Source organism: Ambystoma mexicanum, chromosome 5q, assembly GCF_040938575.1.
Source record: "Ambystoma mexicanum isolate Mex_15411 chromosome 5q, UKY_AmexF1_1, whole genome shotgun sequence".
Taxonomy (NCBI): domain Eukaryota; kingdom Metazoa; phylum Chordata; class Amphibia; order Caudata; family Ambystomatidae; genus Ambystoma; species Ambystoma mexicanum.
The window spans coordinates 503387401-503410040 of NC_090933.1; the positions used below are offsets into that span (position 1 = coordinate 503387401).

Below are 22640 nucleotides of genomic sequence, written 5' to 3' on the forward strand. Positions count from 1 at the left end.
GAAAATAAGAAGAACTCGCGCCCATAATCTGGGTTTGCTAGTACTGGAGCGCTTGATATCAGCTCTTTTAGTGAGTTAAATGCTGTGTTCGTCACCTCTGTCCATTCTATGTGTTTGTGTTCTTGTTGTGCTTCTTTCAGTGCCTGTAGCAGGGGCCTTGTGTACGCCGCATAGTCCAATATCCATGCTCGGCAATAGTTACACATACCCAGAAATTTCTGCATCTCTTTTACTGTTTTGGGCTCCCCAATTGTTCTAATCGCCTGTGCCCTGTCTGGTATAATTCGCTTGCCATCCTTTGATATCAACTGACCCAAGTATAGGACCTCCGTCAGACAGTATTGTAACTTCCCCTTGTCCACCTTGTACCCCTTATTTGCCAATAATGTCAAGAGTGTTATCGAGTCCTGTCTGCATTCTTCCTCAGCCTGTGCACAAACCAATAAATCATCAACGTACTGAATCACTGTGCTTTCTACAGACAAATTCCCCAGATCTTCATGTAGTACCCTGTTAAATATGCTTGGGCTCTCGCAATATCCTTGTGGTAGTCTGCAGTGTTCGAACCTCCTTCCTCCCAATGTAAATGCTGTCAAGTACCTGCTCTCTTCTGCCAAGGGAATCGAAAAGAATGCATTTTTTAAGTCAATTACTGTGAAGTGTGATGCTATTTTTGGAATGTTGCACAGTATTGTCGCCGGGTTCGGGACTAAAGGGAACTCCTTCATTACCACATCGTTCAATGGGCGTAAATCTTGTATCATCCTCCATGAACCCCCCTTCGCTTTTTTGATTGGGTAAATGCATGTGTTGCATGGGGAGTTTGAGGGCACTATTATACCCTGTGCTAGCAGTGCTTCTATTGTCTCTCTGATCCCTTCTTCTGCTTCTCGCGACAGTGGATATTGTTTCACCCGGGGTAGTATTGCTCCTTGTTTTACTTTTATCACCACAGGCTGAACTTCATGTAGCAACCCTACATCGTGGGGGCCATTAGTCCATAAGTTAGCGGGTACTGAACTCATGTCTTCATCAAAAAATGTATGCGGTGCTCCTACTACCGCCATTAGTTCAACTTTAGTTTGTCTGGCTGTAACTACGATGTCGCAGGGCATTGCCAGTTCCATCACTACTTCACCATCTCCCTCAGTGTCAGAAAATAGCTCCTCGTCCGAGAGCTCTCTCAGGGGGATATTTGCATTTGTACACAATACTGTCCGCCACTCACACCCTTCCATGTCAATACCAATCACGCATATTCTGTTTGCTGATACATGTATTGCATGCAAATCCAATGATAGTACTTCCCCAAGAGCAGTGTCAGGGCTTGCTATGGGACGAAAAAGGAATTCTGCTGGTATTCTCCACTCCACCCTTTTTAGTTCTGGTACTATGAGAGCCAATGTTCTCATGCCTTCAACAAACATCTCCTCATTTCTTGGTACCCCTCTGATCTCTTTTATTGTTGTGTGGCCGTGTATTACTGCTAATATACGGAGGGGGCATATGCCTGGCGTTGAACATACGATGCCGCTCCCTGTGAATGATATGGTCATGTTTAGTTTGCTCAAGAGATCTCTCCCCAGTAAGTTGATGGGAGAGTTTTCATAGTACAGTAAGGGTGCTTTCACTGTTTTACCCCCCACTGTCACATCCAATACCTCTGTGTAAGGAACTTCAATTACAGCCCCAGAGAACCCCTGCGTCTCTAACGTTCTATTAGATAACGGGAACCGGCCCTCTCTAATGCATGATTTCTCCGCTCCCGAATCCACCATGAATATGAATTGCTTGTCTCCTATCTGCGCTCCTATCAATGGTTCCTCTGATGCATTGTGGGTCGTAGACAGTACTGGACACGCAAGTGCTCTCTGTGGGCTGTCCTATGCGGGGTGTCTCATTGCCCCCCCTTGATCGAAAATATTCCCCGAAACTACTGACACTCCACTGTAAGGTGCGGGGGCTGGTGCCCCATTAGCTCCTGTGGCGAAAGTATTACCAGGCGTGTAGTGCACATTGTCATTATTCTGTGGGCTGGTTTGTGTTCGGTATTGATGTCCGTGTAGTTGTGCGTTACTCCTTTGTACTACATTGTCTGGTTGCTGGTATTGTCCCATGGGGAGGCCGTAGGGGCTTCCTGGATGGGGGTGTCCGTACTGTTCTATCTCTTGGAAACCGTTGTTTTGTCTGCTCCTACATTCCCTTGAGTAATGCCCCCATCTCCCACAATTCCAACAGCTCCCCTGTGGACCTCTGGGACCCTGCCACCCATTTCCTCCCATTCCTCCATACCCTTGTCCTCCTCTTCGCCCCCTGTACCCACCTCTTCCTCCTCTTGGGGCCCACTCTTGCCACGTTGGACCTCCGTTCTGCTCCTGCTCTGTCCACTGTCGTTGCCCTTGTCCTGCCCAATTCGCTGCTATTCTTCCTTGTATTGCTATTTGCCCCTCCTCTCCTTCCTCTCCCTCCCGTATGAGTGGGAGTCCCGCTACCGCTGCTGCGACCTTCACCAATTTTGATTGCACCAACTTCGCCTCGTCCGCCAACCTTTTCTGTGCTACTTCCCTCTCTCTTTCTTTGATCCGTTTACAATGGTGTACTATTATGCTTTGGATCTCCGGCCAGCCTTTTGCCTCAACACCTGCTATTTTATCTAGTGCCTTTTGCACTTCCTTTGGGAGCCCTCTTTTAATGATGAAGTAAAATAGAGACGTGGATTGGTGCCAGGGCGTACCCGTTTCCGCTCTCCACATCTCCTGCACCCGGAGAATGTAATCCATAGCGTCCTCCCCATCATTCATGGTACATTGCATTACTGACTGCAGATCAGGGGTATCTGGGAAAGTTTCCCGCAGTGCGTCCCACACCCTTGCTCGCACGGTGTTAAAAGAAGCCCCATCATGGCGATCACACTCCAAAGTTACAGCTGGAAAACCCGCTTTAGCCCACACTCTGTCTGCCTGATCCCCTACTGAGGACACTAGTAGGCTTTTCACATCGCCTACTGCCAGCGGTATACCCGCGGTATGTTTTTCAAATGCATATATCCACTTGCTTGCCCCTCCTGACAGCTGTGGTAGTAATTTCATTAAGTTAGCCTTGTCCATCTGAGCCCACGGTATATAGTTCGGCCTCCCACCTCCCCTGTGGAGTAATGGTAGTTGTAATTTCCCTTTTGCCGTTGCAGCTTCCTTTTCCTTAGTCACTGCTGACTCTAATGACGCCATCTTCCCCACCCTATTTCTTAGTCGTCCTATCCATTCATCCTCTATAGTCCCCAGTGAACATGCCCCATCTAGCTCCTCGCCTTCTCCTCCTACTGCCATGCTCAATCTATCACTCTCATCCCCCCCTCCTCTGACATCACATAACAAATCCTCTCTGATCCCTCTCTCTCTCGAGACATCACCAATGCTTCCTTCTGCTGTCCCTACTTCTATTATCCTGGTCGGTTCTTCCTCAATTCTGAACAGTATTTCCCCCTTTTTCCATCCTTCCTCAATTTGTCTACTTTCGCTCGACGCTCTAGACGTGCGTCCAGATTGTGTGGGGGCGCACGCTGTGCGTTCACATATGTCTTTTATTCTTGAGAGCTCATCTCGTGCCACTGTAAGCCTCGACTCTAAGTCACTCGTTAACTTCTCTATGTCCACTCTCTGTGTGCCTCCCTGGGTGTGCTCTCTAGTGTTTTCGTATGGTGGGGGTGCAGTTGGTCTTTGTGGCGTGCTGGTTGAAGGGGGAGGCACATAAATCGGGTCGCTATATCCTGTTGCAGGGGCTGGTTTAGGTAATATTGGGTACAACATAACCACTTCCGCAGGCTGTTCTGTACTTAACTGTTCCTTTTCCTCTCGCGGGATCATTAGTGGATTGTCTGTGGTGGAGGGTAAATCAATATTTGGAGCTGGAGCTTTGGGTGGGGGTACTTCCTCAAACAATCTCCAAAGATCTAATATCTCCTTCCTGTTCTGCCATTTTTTTCCCTTATACTTAAGGCGAATACATGTACATACCATATCAAGAACGCTTTTGTCAAAAGACCCTCCTTCTGGCCAAATCTGGGGCAACCCCTCCCCTTTCAATTCTGTTAACCATTGATCATGATATTTATTTATGCGTTCAGCATATCCCGGCAAGCTCTTGCAAATGTGTGACAAGGGAGTTTCAGCCCCCATCCTTTAAATCGCTAGCGCTACCTTGTTCGCTTTCGTTACCTTTTATTAGCTGTAAATATGCGTATGTATTCCTTTATGGCACAGACAAGAGCGGACCTCTTAAAATTATCACCCACCGTTATTCACTGCACAAATCTCTTCTCACTCACCATATCTCATCTCCTTCCCATTCCCAGGCACTCTTATGTGATCTCACTTGTAATTGATCAAGTACTGGTTATGGCCACACTCTCTGACACCACCTCGCGGCCACCCGTTCGTCTCTCACACTCGTACGGTGCGCGCACCCTTCACAATGCTTTCCACTCACACTCTTTGTCTTTCTCCTCCCTTTCCTCCCTAACCAGCTGTCCCTGTTTTCCTGCTAAGGTTACTGTGTTCACGTCTGTACGTGCCACTACTGAGTCCCCGCTTTTTAAGATGTTCTAACTTCTTTATACCCTTCTCATTTTCGCCCCCTACCCCGTGGAAATGGAAAAACAAGAACTAGAGAGAGAGAGCACAATCACTAAAAAATATTCCCGGTGTCTCCTTTTGCTAGACACCAATAACTTATTTCTCACTTCTTCATATATTCCCAGTACTAGTCTAGATAGCACTATGCGGCGCCGCCTTCCACCCCCTCTCGGAGCTAGGTTTCCGTCACTTCTACCACGTCACTTATTTCTTACTCCTAATGGCCATATGCAAAAGAAAGAATAAAGAAAATTTCAAGACCCGTCTGTAGTAGACCCCCGATATTCTTCTCCTCTACCTGTCCCCGTTCTGTTATTCCCAATTCCCTTTCTTTTCCCCTTGACGATCACTCGCACTCGGTACTCACGTGCCCGTCTTGAACCGATACTCTCCGAAACTGGGTCCGTCCAGGCGGCGTCACCGGTAACTCAACGGTCAGCCCCTGGCTCCGGCGAGCGGCACTCAAAGGGGATTTTTTTCCAATCGGGATCCCGTACCCTTTCTCATTGAGTGCGCACTTCTTATTGTGCCGGTCGCCGTTGGCGGGCGGCCTCCCGGAGACGGCTCACCGTGCGTATCCCTTCTCGACCGGAGATTCTCGTGCCACAAGGGGGTCGTTTAAGAAGGAGTTAGGAAAAATAGTTTGGAGATATCACGCTATCGGGGTCACCACTGAAAGGAAGCGCCCCCAATTCAGCACGATCCTCCCCGCAATGAGAGACAATAAGGGACTCTCCCGTAGTGGGAATAAGACCAAGACAGAGTGCGGGTGAGCGTAAGTGGGAGTTTATCCAAGGATAAGGCATGCAAAGAACTCTGCAACCTACGAGAGCGCTCTGCCTGACAATAGCAAAGACAGGCGTATTTCTAATACAAAAAACGTCATCAACACCTAAACACTATAGGGGGCACAAGTCAATTGGGATTGGGTGGTGTCGACTAACTATAAGTGTTGCTGGCGCGGGGTTGGTCTTGGCGGGACGACGTCACTGGTCAGCCTCGTGGGTTGGGTTGGGCCTGGCAGGCCGGCTTGAGGTCATCCATGCGGTGTTGATGTGCTGGGGCAGCCTGTGACAATAACGAATACCTTTCCTGTCTCATTTGCCCTAGGCCATGCACACTACAGTTATTCAGAAAATGACATTTACGTTCATTAATAAATCGCTTCACTAGCTTATCTTATAAAATAAACACAACACATGAGGAATGCACCTCGTGAGAGGTCTGGTGGTTGTTGGTTGGGGTGAGATTTACCTGAGTCTTATTGACCGGTATTTTAGGTCACGGGACGGGGCTCTGGGACCTGGGCCGAGTGATACATGTCTGTCTGCTGCGTTAGAAGTTATTATATAGATGGGTCTCTGTGTCTTGTCCCAATGATGGGGGTCGTCCTTACACGGGGTCAGGATTCTTGGGGGGGTTCGTGGGGATTTATGAGAGGGTGCTGGTAGATCAGTGGGTTCATCCGTGGGTTTATTACCGTGCTGTAAATAACACAGGTGGCGGGCTGTGGCCTTGGTTGCGGCGCCGGGGCCTCTGACTCTCTGAAGTAACGCCAGCTTGGTTGGGGGAGGTGAGGGAGCGCAGCACAAGTCTTAGCTTTTTTATCTGGCAGGCTTGGTGGGGTGGGAGAGGGAATGACCTTGCATATACTCACAAAGGTATTTTCCTCGTGCGTTGCTGATCAGTGAATGCAGAAGTTTTATACTGTTCTGCCTCATTTTAACGTTATTCAGACACACATATATATATATATATATTTCATTTTCGTTACACATTTCTTTAATACAGTCGGTTCCAGTACCTTTTCATTACCTAACATTATGTTCACTACATTGTGTGCGTATTGTATGTACATTAGACGTTATACGAGGGATATCTAGGTTATGGCCTACAGAGATTGATGCTCGCCGCTTTGGGTGATTCAAAACATATATGAGTTCAAGTTTCTACATACTATTGAAAAACACTTTTACAAATAGAGGTTACACGTTTGGTCAACATCTTTCTCCGTGGTTATAGCAGCATTAGTCCAGACCTGGAGGGATATCATATAACGTTACATTTTTATGGTTCGTTCACATTTTAAACAGAGGTAGTTCATTAACACCAATACTTGAACTATTTTCTACCTTCTTCAGATAGTGATGCTTCAGCTTTTTTCCCCGTTGCCCCGGCCTTGCGGTCTGGGTCATACGGGGTGCAATATCACATTGTTACTAATATAATGTTGCCGTGTTGGCATCTCGGGTTTAGCTCATCTCCGACTTTCTCATGGGAACGCGCTCGCAGCGGATCTGCCAGGGCTGCTGAGGCGGCAGAGATGCATGAAAGGCCCTCCAAAGGTGGGGGCCTCGTTACAGTGTGCTGAACTCACACCATGTTTGCTGTGCACGATGGCGTCTAGGCCTAACTTAAGTTTCGGTAAATGCAAAGACAGGGTGCGTGTGGGCAATGTCGTCGGCGGGTGAACCCCCCTCCACCTGGGCCCGGGTGGCATGAGGGTGCTCCCACCGAGCCATGGTCCTCACCTGGGGAGGGAGCTGTAGGTGAGGAGGGCCTCGTGGCCATTCCTCCCCTACAGGGTTTCACCCCAAACCTTCTTTAACCTGTGCCCCCACCGGAACCTTGCCTCGTATACAAATACATACACGCAGACACACACCTTCTCCCCAGTTCCCCACCTCACATACAAATACACACAAAGACACACACACACAGACCTTCTCCCTAGGCCCCTCCCAACTCCTAACACTACCCCCATAACATACACATAGGCACACAAACAAACACTGACCTCGCAACTGTCTTCCGCGTCCCAGTCCGCCAGTCAGTGCCGGCGCGTCCTAGTGTGCGGCAGGGGCATGAGAGTTAAGATTTTGAAAGACCACTCTAAACGTTCTCAGAGTGATCTTTCTAAATGGGTCTTTTTCATTTTCGGTAAAACGAAAAAAAAACGTTTTCTCTCCACAGGGTTGTCTCGGCTGAACGTCTCTGCATCATTTCATACCATTAACCAATCCAAATTGATACAGTCTCTGCGGGACAGTTTAGGTCTGCTTGCATCAACATATCTGCACAAGGAACTCACCTCTCCCTCTTTCCCAATGAACCTTCCCCACCCGCCCTTGCATCTTGCAGGAGCTAGCACCAAGAGGCCACCCACACCTGGCAAAACCTGTACTTTACAAGTCCCATTTATATTACATCACACATTGGACCTGTGGTTGCGGTGCTGGACGGGAGTAGTTATCCCCCAGTGGGTCACAGGCCAGATGATCCTATAATCGCTGAGCTGGCCGCCCCCACCCCCTTGAGGGGTAAGGTATCCAGGCTCTACGTCCTAGTCCAATCCAGATCAGTCCCTGCATTTACTAAACTGAGACACGCATGGGAGGACGACCTCGGGGTGGAGGTGACTGAGCAGCACTGCTCCAAAGAACTTTCACCTACCCTGGAGTATCGCCACTCACTGCTCCTGAATAAGAATGTCTTATAGTGAGGGGGCTTGCTTTGATCCTGGTCCTCCATATGTATTCTAGGGTTTTTTATGGGCAGAGATAGGAGTTAATTTCAAAGACACCTTCACGTATATTGTGCACATGATGGTGTTGGAGGGTGTTGGAGGGAAGTCAGCACACGCTTACAGCAGGAAAGCCATTCCAATGGCAATGGATTACAGGGTATCCAGAGTGACCACAGAATCTGGAAGAAGAGTAAATAGTCTTCATGGTTTCAATGCTCTCTCCACAAATACCTCCCTCTCGAGCTCTCTGCTCCTCTACTTCTAACTCCCTCAGGGTCTGCCGTTTTTTAAAGAAATGAGCTCGGGATAAATCTCTGTCTTCACCTGGGGCCTCCCTCTGGAACAGCCTCCCTGCCACTCTAAAACTTTGAGGAGGACCATCTCCGGTTCCGGAAGCACCTCAAGACCTTCCTCTTTGCTTCTGCCTTCGCCCCCCCTCTCCCCTGCTGATCTGTTCTCTCTTGGCATCGTGCAACTGGCCACCCTCTGTACTCTGGGCCCAGGTTCCTGCTCTCCTTGCCACCCTCCTGCACTGTCCCTGGGCCACCCCTTGCACTGGGGTCTGTATCTGCACCCATACCACCCCCCCTCTTTCTTCCTGCACTTATCTGACCTACCCTCTCTGCTGCCTTAAATTTAGCACTTGCCACCTGCTGGCTGCACTACCACTTTTGTTGTTCTTATTATTTAATTTATTTATTATTTATTCTGTTCTCCTTTGCTATGCACTTTCCACTTCGCCCCCTTTCCTTGCACTTTTCCCCTCCCCCTCTCCCATGCACTTGCACGTTCTCAATGCCACTGGGCCTAGTAAGATTGTTTTTTTGTTCTCCCCTGTTCCTGTCCCTTGCCTTGTCGCACTCTGAAACACTTGTGTATGAGCGCGATAGAAATAAAATATCAATATCAATATCCTTCTAAAGCAGTGCACCTTACTGTGACTCAAAGAATAGACCTCTGTGGTCATCTCATCACACACCAATAGTAGAAGAAAAAGTCTCCAGGCGTGTTCCCAGTTCCTACTTTTTAGTAACAGAACTCTTTAAAGTCAGGTCAATAAAGACAAATACATGGAAACGAGTAGCTTCTGCAGGGTTTCAGCAACCTTCGGAAACTAAAGTTATGAAGCTGCTATAAAACCATGTGAGCGGGACAGATGGGCGGGTACAGGTTTTCCATTTGGGCCTGTGGCTGCATGTGCTGTCAGAGATGGAATGGAGGCCTTTTGGCGACACTGGGTTAGACTTCCAGGAGAAACCACCAGAGATTCTGGCCCCTGACCAGTTTGCCTAATACGCACTAGACATTCCCCCAACATTCCACAATGGGCAACAGTTTGGGCAGGGCCTACATATCTCAGACAGCCCGTTCTTTGAGCCTAAAGTTTGTGACTCCCATAATCCTTCGCACTCTCATTAGGGAGACTCTGCCCTCCCTTCATCTGCCAATTCCCATGTTATAGTTGTACCCGGTAACCTATCTGTTTATTTGGTGGCAAAGTGAGGAAGTGAATTGGCAGCTATCTGCAAATGCAAGTCAGTCATAGGAGTGTGGGGAGGAGACCAGGCTGCTTTTGCATGTTAGGCCTTTGCACCCCTTGCTTTGAACTGTAGCACTTTGTTATCAGTGAAGTAACTTTGCTGAACATGTTGGGGGACATGATATCTAAAGGATAGAGGCCCCTGCCAAATGAAGGGGACAAAATGGTGTGCCACGAAAGTTGGGGGGACAAACACCCTTGTCCCACCTTAAACTACGTCCATTTTTGTCATGCCTTGTCATGTCCTTATCATGCCTTGATAGGCCCTGTCATACCTTGCTACATAAAAGCGTGATTGTTTGTGCCCCTCGCCGACCTGCGCAACATTCTACATTCTGCTTTATACTGTACTACTCCCAGGTCCCTCATTGTGATTCTGCCCACTGGGATTTGCTCCCGTGCACCCCACTGCATTTTTGCCCCACTGAGGGCTTTCTCGCTGGCGTGCCACTGTAATTTTCCCACCTGGTGCCCAAATCACTTAGCACCCTACTGCATTTTTTCCATCTAATGCCCAATGTAATTCACTTGACTCACTCCTAGATATTGCATCTTGACCTCGCAGTATGCCGAGTTTTCCCTAAGGATCCACCAGGACCCTCCGCTTCTAAAGTTCCTGCCCTGAATTTAACTATTCTCACCCAGTATCTACTTGGAACCCACTGCTGCATGTTCCCTATGGTTTCTTCTCCTCTCCATGTTCCCCCACTGTCACACAGGAGCAGCCACTATCCACTGTCCAATGACAGAGACACCAGCTCATGCAAGAGTGCCTCGGGACATGGCCTCATATGTATCCTACTTAAGGGGCACCACTACGAAACATCGTCCAAGGTGCACCCCTATGAGAATTCGCCATGGAAGCTCCAAATGGATTCTCCGAATAGACCACTAGGCAATCCACTAACCTCCCAGTACTAACAATCTCAAACTCTACAGTCAGGTACACCACATTGTATTAATGTATTTATTTAAATGTATGTAGCTCCCAAACAGCCCTTGGGCATCGAGGCACTGTTACATGTGATTAGCTTAGTTACATGAGGCATATGAATGGAATTTGGAATCAATGCAAACTTAATACAAACATTACATAAGTTACAGGCAGGCATACTGATAGTGGGTTATACAGATAGCACATAGTTATTCTTACCAACTAAACCACTCACACACATGAATTTAATAATATTGGCTTATAGTGGTTTTATATGGTGTCACCTGTGAATCACAGTCACCTCAAGGTGCAAGGATAACCCTCCCAACAGATATCAAACAACAAAATGCAACACCCTATGATCAACTTACACATCACAGTCCTGGACAATGTATCTTAGCTCCATAGGCATGCTAGGGTCTCTTCTGGTCACAAATGCCACTGTGCGCTCATCAATTGACACTTAGAAACAGACCTGCATGCAGAACCCAGGAGGCTTCTGGTCTACAGCCATCAACCCAATAGCAAATGTCTCTTATGTTTTCCCTCTCACCTCACAAGCCTAACTTCCCCCTCGCTCCCAGATCCGGCAGAGTGCTTGGAGACCATGCAAATGGCCGGGTTGCGCTGTATAAATCCCAACAGCATAGCATTATGTGATGCACAGTTCTGGGGGACTGAAGGCATCCATTTGTGGCCAAACTAGCAAACCGAAATCCTAAAGGTTGATTTACCAGAGCTGGCTTTTCAATTATGTCTCAAAGATGTAGCTCATGGTGGTATCCACATTCAAATGATTCCGACACGATCCCCCAAGACAAGTATTTAGGGTGTACAATTTAGTATTTCACATTTTATATCAGAAGATAAATGGCTTTTTATTGGCGTTACTAAGCTAACCAAAAGAACAATCTGCTCCTACATTCCAAGAACTCTCTGACATCCCTACAAGCTCCTAAAGTTTGCCACCCCAATTACTGCAACCAATCTCGAAGCACCACAAGGTGTAGAGAACCCAATGGCAAGAATCAGAGGCAATATCCATGCCTACGATCGAGCCCACTGAACATTTTGTCAATCCCAATGGCACCCACAAAGCATTACAAACAATTTCGACACAATTAACCACACAACAGTAATAAAAAGACTGATGTAATGTGGCATACAGTATTCCACACTAAGGTGGCTTCCATCATTCCTCACAAACTGAACCAAAAGAACCTACTTACCACCATTCATCTCAACCGCCAAAGATATTTCCTGCAGAGTTTCACAGGGATCCAGCCTCTCTTCCCTACTTTTCAACATCTACGTTTGCCCCCTGATGAAAATCATTCAAACCCAGGGACTAACCGCCTACAACTACGCCGATGACAAACAACTGTTTGTGAAGACGACCACGACCAAGGAACAAAATAACTTCCTCAACAACTGCCGCTAATCACACAGGAGGGTTTGTTGCTGCAGGTTTGCTGGTACTGGCCCTGAAGCCCACACTTCATTGCAGGCCAGTGGTAGATCTTCCATAATGTGGCAAAGGCTGTGTTCTGGAAGCTCTATTTTTCTTCTCAATGCTGCTTATCGTCTCCTATATTTGCCAGTGGTGGCATTTAGTACATGTGCCCCTAACTCAGACAGTATTTAACAGCATCAGTCAGGCCACAGCAGTGGCAGTGATATGTGATTATGAAACTGTTAAGATTAATGACCAGTAGTCCTGTGCTCTCAGTAGAGTGATGGTTTACTACCAGTAATAGTTGGTTCAGAAATGAGGTCCATTAAAACCAAAAAATGTGATGGGTGGAAGATTTTGAATTAATCTGAACCACTGGCACTGCTCTGGGCAACCTGCCACACCATTTTTTAGCCTGTCCAGCCACATGCAAATCAGTCAGGTACTGCCACCAATGGGAGCGACCCTGCTCAAACTGCTAGGCCAGGTTCCCTCTGCACGGAAACACAAGCAATCCCAGACGTGCTTTGGCCTTGCTGGGCCTCCTCAGTGAGCAAGGGACTCATGTCTGGGCATAACCTCTCTCACATAGGGAGACAAACTAGAACCAAAAAAGTGATGGGTGGAAGGTTTTGAATTAATCTGAACCACTGGCACTGCTCTCCACACCACCATTATTTACCCCGTCTGCTCCATTGAAAAAGGGGTCCAGCCATATGCAAATAAGTCAGGTACTACCACCAATGGGAGTAGCCCTGCCCAAACTGCTAGGCCAGGTCATCTCTACATGGAAGCACAAGCAACCCCAGACATGTTTTGCCCTTGTTGGATGAAAAATCAATGGCTGAAACATGTTTGGGGATGCTTGTGGTCTTGCGCAGAAGGGATGTGACCTAGGAGTTTGGGCTAGACTACCCCTTTTGGGGAGGGACCAAGCCTGATTTGCATATGGTCTTTCCCCTTCTCTGATGGCTTGGCAGGCTGAAAAAACAGTATTAGCATACTTGTTAGAAAAACATTTGACCTTTTACTTTTGACTGCATTCTTTTTTGCGTATTTTTGGTCGAAATGCTGTCGAATTTAATTAAATATTTAAATAGTGTGGGCTAGGGAATAAGGGGGGTGGTTGCGGGGATCTTCCCCCGCATTTTTGACCAAAAAACGAGCAGAACAATTCAGTCAAATGTGAAAAGGTCAAATATTTTCGACCAAGTGCACCCAAACCGAAAAAAATGATGGTCTGGAGGGTTGCCCAGAGCAGTGCCCAGTGGTTATAGTTCATTTAAAACTTTCCAGCCATCAACTTTTGGTTCTGAAATGAGGCCCGCCATCTCAATCCCCCGGCCTCTAGCAATAAAAATGGTGTGCAGTCAAAAAGTCAAAACAATAAAGTCGAATGTCAAAAATGTCGAAAAAAAAAAGTCGGAAAAAAAAAGTCAAATGTTTTATTTTTTTATTTATATGTATTTTTTGGGTTTAGTAAGTAAAAAATGGGGTAAAATAAAAACAAAATCAAAAAAGGGGGTTTGGGGGAACACCCACATTTCGAGAAAAAAAGCGTAATAAAAAAGAAATTCGACCCTTTTTTTTTCGACATTATTTTTTCTATATTTTGACTTTCGACGCTATTGCTTTCGATTTAATGACTATAAACCAATAAAAATTGACCTTTTGACTTTGACAAGGTCCTAAGGTAAAACTTAAATATTTCACCACATTTATTGTGAAGGGGCTTAAAACTGAAACAATGTTGTCTGCAAGTCTACCCTTGTACTTGGTAGTCAGTGTGGTCTTCTCTATCACATGCCAATTGCCGCATTGATGCCAGCTACCGAATCCGTAAAGCCTGCTCTTCTATGGACGTGGCATGGGATGGCAGCAAAATTGTTCACAAGAAACGCTGGACAAGATGGCCGTCAGTAGGCTTTCACTTTCTCCAGCACGTGTTTGTTCGTTAGGTGATGACTTCTTTACAGTCCATACATTCACTATTCGATAAGCATTATACCTATTTTCATCAATATACCCAACATAAGCCGCAAATGAGTGTATTCGCCAAATTCAGTCTGTCTTATTGCGTCTAAAGACTCCTTATTTAAAGTTCATGCTGTATTAACGATTGTATGGTCTGACACTACCTGCTTCCGTTTGATTGAAGAGGACCCAAAGAAATTGACTGCGCCTGTTTCTAGATATTTCTCTATGTGCTATTTTAGGGGAACATTGTTGGGCAAACATGGATGTATCTTCTCATTTTGTCATAATTTAAGAAGGGATCTAGTGGTTGAAAGATGGGAAGTCTCTTTGTACGCACCTGTCTTCCTGATTAAGAGTTTGTCGGTAATTCTGCAGTACATCTGTAGAATGACTTATATATATGTTGTGTTGTATGTATTGTGTAGTTCACACAGTGGCCACTCGAGCTAGTTATGTGGGTTAAGTGTTTCAATTCAAAGGGGTTGTTGTGTACATTTATTAAAAGTTGCATGTGAGGCTGCACTCTCAAGTTGAAGCCAAGTTTATGCTTGATGGGGTTCCATGTTCTGCATTCTGATGAAAGCTATTTAGGTTGCTGTGCTCTTTGAGCTCGAGGTCAGTTGCCCTTTGAGCAGCTGCTGGAAGGAGGGACATATTTCTAAGAAACTCACTGAAGAATTAAACCTGAAAGAGCTCATTGATCTGTTGACTCGTCCATGGTACTTACCTAACAATTACCACCAGAATTGATTACCAATAAACACCACTCGGCCCTGTGGATTTACCACGGGATTACAAGTGGTGGCACAGGCATGTTAGTCCCCATTTTTGGAGTCCATAGGCATTCAGGCAGAATTTTTCATAATTAGTACCAGCTGTAATTCCTGCTGCTGTAATTCTGACAATTTTCAGCACCAAAGTGGATGATTTAGTACAGTGGTGTAGTCGTGTGGCCTTTAAGTGGCAATTAGGGAAGTCCTGCCACTTTAATGCCACATATTTACCGCACCACCATACTCATAATGAGGTCCATTGTCCCTTTAAATGGACGTTGGCTTTTGTGGCTTTCTCAATGTGCACTTGGGGAAATTAGCATAGTTTACATTTTCAATAGCAATTTCTAAAATGTTGAGCACAGCCATTAGTGCAAATGCTTACACTAAAGTGGCTGGTCAGCCTCTGACCTGTGCAAATGATATTTGCTACTTTGCAAAATGCACACAATGGGTGAGGTTCAGCCTACACCTACGTATGTATTTAGCTGCCTAATATATATTGCATGTACGAATAGTATTTCACAAATTAAATCTCCGACAATCCTGCAAAGTAGTCTCTCAAACACGCTTTTAATTCCTGTAAACCAGACGTAAAAAATTGGATTTGGGCCACCACCATGTTTCCTTATTCAAATATTTAATGTTGTTATATATCCTGGGCAACGTGCCCAGAAATGGAATCAGTAAGCTTCATAATATAGCCAGTTAAGAAAGTGTATGTATGGCTTCTACAGAGATCTATTCTAGTGATCAGGAGAGGGAGCATCGTTCCCCTTCACCTGGCTGCTGATGCACAGGGAACCAACCCGAAAGTAACACACATACGTGTGCAATTGTTGGGTGACTTTTCTTTTTAGTTTTCCTTATTGTTTAACAGCATGGTAACAACTGGTGTGCATTGCTAAAGAACAATGGCACAATCAAAATTAAAAGAGATACAGAAATAGAATATTAAAAAATGAAGAAGAAATTGAATAATACAATTCAACATATTCAATTCAGTGCAAGGATTTGGATTAGTTTAAGCAGATACATCGGTTATCTATGACTTCCTTGTCATTGCAAAGTGAGATAATATATACAATTAATGAGACTATATTCAACAAACAATTAGGGATCATGAGTAGATGAATAGTTTACTCAAAATAGGAGTAAGAGAAAAGCAAGAACTAGGAAGGATTAAGATTGCTGTAATAAAAAAAAATACAATTGGGCTTTTATATAGAGCTTTATGCTGGAGTCTGGACATCGAACCCGTGCTGGTCAGCATTGTCTTACTTCTAGGACAAGCTTGTGACCCCTGAGCTATCTTCCCAGCCCAAGCAGGAAATGGACGCAGCTAAAACCATGGCTCTATGTCTAAGCCCAGACAGGAGAGGGGAGTATCAATGATACCAAATAGCTTAACCATGCCAATGGGAGACTTGTATAATTCCAATCAAGAATGCACGTGGACCTTTGCCCATTGGAAATATGTGACCCATATTGATTTATTTGCAACATTTATATAGCACTTTTATTCAAATGGATTCACAACATTAAGAGCGAAACAGCATTTGAAAAAGAATCAAGGACTAATCTGAATCACAAAAAAAGTTCCAAGATATTATTCAGAAAAGGAAAGCCGGAGTAAATACATTTGTAGGCGCTTTTTAAATCGTGAAAGATCAGAGCATGAACGGATATTCAAAGGTAATGAGTTCCACAGTTTGGGAGCAAGCAGTTCAAATAAACAAAAATGGGATGGAGCACAGAGAGGGTGGCGAATAGAGAGAAAAAAACGAGAAGCAGAGAGAAGATTGCACGCATGATGATAAAGTGAAAACAAGGCCCACAAGTAGGGAGGAGCCAGAGCACGAATACATTTCAGACCAAGAAAATGAAATATTGACATTTAAATCTTCAATTACGGAACATTGACCTTTATCCCGAATATTCAATTTGTGGCTCCTAGTTGGTGAGGGGTGTAAAAATAGAATAATGCATTTTATGTCTTTGCTTTATATATTTAACTATGAACCCACCCATAAATTGTGGGAGTAATAATTTAAATACTGATTTTAATATCTGTATCTTGAGAGATTACATCATGGAGGGCTTTATATAAGGTACATAACTTGAGTTCTATATTCCCGGCCATAAATAAATCTAGTATCAGGTAATTAATATCTGCACCGGCCACCAGTCAGGAATTGGTGATAAATAGACATATGTCAAGACATTAGAATAATGGATATCTCACTATGCCCAATCTTGCACATCTCTCATGAAAGGATGGAATTGACTTTTATTAAATGAGCCAAGCATCTGCAATGAACATCACTTCTGTGGGCCAGATGAAGTGTCTTCAGAAATATCTGGGAATGATGATCTTTTCCAAGACAGCATTGGATTATTGCATATTAAAGCCATGACATTTGGATAGTGTCTTCAGTCAGACTTTAAATTTAAAATCATGAGGTCAAACTTCAAAAGAAACCCTTTGACAAAGACCCTCTATTAATGCCATGTGTTGTCATCAGGAAGTGGAAATACGACTGAAGTTCTAAAAAGCACTCCATCTTTGCTCTGGTGATAGTTTGAGATAACATTAGGCTTTTCAGTATGTTTATTTCCCATATAAATACGAAAATAGGACAATGCAATTTGAATTAAAAGAATAGCCAGAATGTAAATGTAAATGGATATAACAATTTAGAAATAAAAGTAATTTTGGTCAAAAGAAATGTGGCACTAGTGGGAGTGATAGAGAACTCTAACACTTCCAAAAAGAACAAACGTCTTTAGTAGGAAATTACAGTTGTCTATCCGGATGTAAGAGGCTGATAGTAACTCCTAGTTAAGTATGTGTATTTTTTTAACCAGTGACCTCTAGTCAAATTATCTGCCATAATATTTCCTTTGGCTGCATTCAAACCCCAGTTAGTGATACCTCTGAAATGTTAGGCCATGGCCTTTATTTCCAGTAGACAGGCCTCTGGTGAAGACTGCATGGTCCACGCAGAGGAAGATTAAATGTTCCATGTTATAAAGGAATTATTAAATATGGCAACTGATATTGATTTTTTCAAAAGGGTTCATAGAAAGTGCTGTGGGGACTTACCATCCCAGAAAGGTACAGCGTTTTAATATGGAAACTAACAGGTAATATGGTAAGCAGAAATGTGGCACGTAGAGCTTTTATACGTTGATGGAATACAGGCACCATGGTTTAGTGTGAAATGGACCTTGTGCATAGATAATCCCCAACAAACCTGGTCAAGGGCCTACTTAGAATCCAAATATGTAGCATCCGAATATGATCGCTCAATTTCAGCGAAACCCTGAAGAGTAACAGCAAGGTCCATATGTACTGATGTAGATTTCAATAGCGATAATCGATTACCGTTCTTAGATGATTATAGTCTCATTGTATCATCAGCTTCTTTCTAAATCTTCCTGCCTCTTCTCTTTGACCTTTACAACTTATCCAGAACAGCACTGCAAGATGTGTCCTTGGCCTCAAGCCCAGGGATCATATCTCTCAGCTCTCTAATCTCTACGCTGGCTCCCTGTGGCTGCAAGGATCAACTCCAAGACCCTCTGCATTGTCCACAAGGTTTTCTGGGGCCTGGGACCGCTCTACCTCCAACTTTCTCTTCCAAAACATCTTCCTTCATTGAGCTCTCCACTCATCCACCTCCAACTCTCTGAGGGTCAGACGCTTCTCCAAGCAGAGAGTCGGGGGCAGATCTATCTCCTCTGTGTGTGCCTCCCTCTAGAACAGCCTCCCTGCCTCTATCAAACTTGAGCAGTACCACCTCCGGTTCCGGAAGCAACTCAAGATCTTCCTTTTCGCTTCCGCTTTCTCTTTCCTCTCCCCGGCTGATGCACCTGACTGCTCTGCGCACTGGTCATCTTTTCACCCTCTGAACTCGGACCCGGGCTACTGTATGCCCAGTTGCCCTCGCTCTGCCTCTGTGCTCCCCAGCATTTAACTGTCTGTATATGCAACCTTACAGTCCCTTCTCTCTGCACTTATGAGACACCCGCTGGCTGCACTTGTGAGTTAACTGCACTTCCCCCTGGCACTTCTCCCCTTCCCTCTTCCCTGCACTTGCGCGATCTGAATGACACAAGGCCTAGTAATATTGTTATTTTGTCCTCCCTTGTTTCCCCTCCTTGTCTTGTTGTGCCTAGAAACACTTGTGTACAGGCGCATTATAAATACCACATCACATCATAGCACATCATATCCAGTCATTGTCAGTTAGATGACTGGATACAATTTATTGTTGTATTGTCTCACTATATCTCAGGTGCATTAGCTTCATCAAGAATTGACCGATCAATTATCAGTTGGATAAGGTAGAACTAAACTTTTAACAAGTTCTGCTGGGAAACCATGCAGATGACTGCTTTTTAATTTGGTGCAGCATCAGCGGCGCTAACAGCAGAGGGATGTCCATGTCAAGAATTGCACTTTGGGAAATACCCAATTCTAGGCGCGCTATTTTGTGCAAGACACCTCCCAAAATGTGTTTCTGAGCTGTGTTCTCTTGATGTATAGGATATTAACAGTCACTAAGCTTTATCTTATTAGTTTGTGTTACTTAATTGTTTGGATATGCAAGACATTATTGAAAATGGCTTTGGCCTGGATGGCTATAACTGACCCAATCTTATGATCATTGCATGAAGTGCCACCTTTAAGACCCAAATTGCTAGGGTGACCTGACTCTAAGCAATCAGACATTCGTCACTACATTGCACAGTATAATGTATAGTGTCCTGTCTCATATAACATGCACTTATATTATGTCATATAACATAACCTGGATCCAGTCCTTCCTGAATAACAGATCCATGAGGGTCTTTGCTCCCACGGCCGCCGCTGAACCAGCCCCTGTTACGTGTGGCGTCCCCCAAGGCTCCTGTGTTTCCCCCACATTATACAATGTGTTTACGAAACCTCTCTTCGACATACTGGACCACTTGGGTGTCATCTACACCAACTACTCAGATGACACTCAAACACTAACAGGCGACTATTCCACTGACAACACTGTACTCAACAACATTTACTCCATTATCAAAGAATGGATGGCCAAACACGGACTATGCCTCAACGACGACAAGACAGAGCTTCTTCTACTAGGCTCCCAATCCAGACTCAACAACCTCGACAAACTTTACCAGACATTCACCATTGACGGTAACAATATCCCTGTCTCTAGCAGTGTTAAAACTCTGGGGATTTACCTTGACTCCTCCCTTACGTTTACTAGACAAATTAACGCCATCTCTTCCACCACCGCCTACACAGGTAAGCTCATCAATGCCAGCAGACCCTACCTCTTGACCTCTAACTCTATTACGCTTGCCAGAGCACTAGTACTCTCTAAAGTCGACTATTGTAACACGCTCTATTTGGGCACCAGCCAAAAGAACATCAAGAAGCTCCAAGTTATCCAAAATAACGCCCTAAGATCAGCACTGAACATACCCAAACACGAGCACATCTCTGACACCAGGCGATCCACTCAAAGGCTATCCATCCCTCAGAGAATCGAATACAAAATACTCTCGCTCACACACAAATGCATAGCCAATCAAGCACCTAGACACCTCTCTGACAACTTCACGCTTCACATCCCCTCTCGCCCAACCAGATCAGCCCAAACACAATGCTTAAATATCCCTAGATTTAAGCTCCAAAAAGCAGGCGGCACAAGCTTCACTGTGCTCCCCACAAAACTCTGGAACTCCCTCCCAGCTGATCTCAGATCCGAACCTTCCTTTCACCGCTTCAGACATAGAGCCAAAACATGGCTACTTGCCAAAGAAGTCTAAAACCTTTACCAACCTCTCAACCATACAAATGTATATCCTCAACGTTGTGTAACCGCCTGTATTTATTTTTGATCTGCTATGCAACAACCATTCTCTCAACAACCATTGTTAATGCCATTTACCACCTACATAATCTGCACAACTACAAAACATGTAAATAAGTTACAATGTCTGTAAATAGTTTACAATGCCTATACCACGAGCAATTGATTGTATATTGTCCTTTCTACCTGTAATACCTGTTTGTACTATTTTTGCAACTCTGTAACCTTGCTAAGCACCTGGATTCCCCAGGGCCAGCCGGACTATACAAATAATAAACTAAACTAAAGTAAACTTAGATAGCCATTCATGTTTGTAGTAAAAAAAAACTGTGCACTGAACCATGTATCACACTATGCTTCTTACTGACCTGCCTCCCCCCCCCCCACTTATTGTTACCTGTCTCCCCCTCCCTCCCTTTGTTCTCGTCCCCACCACCTCCCTCTGTGGCGTCATGAAGTAGCTTCTGTTCGGCAAATCTAGGCTTTGACAAGTTATCAATACCCATCAAAATAAGCCACAAAATTGAAGTTGAGAGTTAATATTTAAAAATCTTTTCGATTTAAAGAGCTGCACATCTTGTTACACATAATACTCAGCGGTGTTTTAATATTAACATTCTGTCTTTTTATTTTTGTTTCAGCCTGTACCAGAGAATGTTGGTGAGTTTACCAATATTTTATTAAGTGTTCAGATTGATTTCTTGCATGCATTTATAAGTGAGTCCGCGCGTAAAGCAACAACAGCATCATTACTTTAGATTGCGTAGAGGGGCACCTCCTGGTGAACCGTTGACGACTACTGCAAAGGATGGAGCTAGTGAGTGCTGTTTCTACATTAGCGTAACTGTAAACACATTTAGATTGCCATGGCAACTGATTTATTCTACAATGTACAGAGCTTGAAGTATAGGTATTTATTTACTGGGGTTTTATAACGCGCCACATGTGGAAGCGCTTCGGAGAGCCTTTGTTTGCCACGGCATGGTTCTGCGCCATGTGTTATACATATCAAGATTGACCTTGAAGAACCTCATGCTGCGGATGGCACACACAGAGGAAAGATCAGGAAAAAGGCTTCTGTCTGTTTTCCGCTGCATCAGCAAATTTCCTGAGGCTCAAGGCTTTCTGCATTCAGTGTTCCTGTAGCATCAGGGATGTTCAGGAACATGCTGTGTGTGGATATGCATACCACAGATAACACATTAATCAGCTGTGAGCGGAATAGCCAGATCTATGTGGTATGCACATGTATGTTGTGCGCCACCCCATACCCGGTGCAATCCATAAGAATGGAGATTTAATACGATTAAAAAATGAGTTATTCTCTGGGGGTACGGCCTGTTGCGATCGACTTTGTGCTGGGTGTGGGGGCATCAGGGAATGTGATGGCATTAGCCAGTGTTTCCCACAGCAATCTGCACGCGCTAGTCATTGGGCACCATGGGGAAATTATGCTGACCCTTCGAAGGGACCTTTCCAGACCTCCACCCCAAGGATCATAACATGGGTGCTAAGAATCCCTGACCCATTTCGGAGGTGCACACATTGCCAGGGTGGGGGGGGGGGTATCCCAGGGAAATAGGCCGATCTCCGCCCTTGGTGGGCATGCCCAGCCAGCCTGCATGGTAGTCAGAAGATGAGGCGTATCTGCCACTTTCAGGGGCCATTGGGATAGAGCTCTACACGCGTCCCCTTCGAGGATCACTTGATACGTGTGCAGAATCCATTATTTGCATGCGTAGTGTTTGCTGAACTCTGATGGGCCGGCTATTTTATTTATAAAATACAGATCAATAAAGTTTCAACTCCAAAAAATCTTATAGAATTTGAAAAATAGGCAACTTGAAACATGAATTGATGAAAATGTGCTAAATTTGATCTTTACGCTTAATATTGGTCTCCAAAAATGAACCAATTTTCCTACGTA

General features: G+C 44.9%; 1 protein-coding gene across 4 annotated transcripts in view; it reads left to right on the top strand.

Moving 5' to 3' along the window:
- Positions 1 to 22640, top strand: part of MEP1B (meprin A subunit beta) — a 465679-nt gene that overhangs the window by 214578 nt on the left and 228461 nt on the right. For all 4 annotated transcript variants that reach the window (XM_069620973.1, XM_069620975.1, XM_069620974.1 and 1 more), the window contains exon 2: positions 21355 to 21373. In XM_069620973.1, the coding sequence (XP_069477074.1) occupies positions 21355 to 21373 (19 nt within the window). The remainder of the gene's footprint in view (positions 1 to 21354; positions 21374 to 22640) is intronic.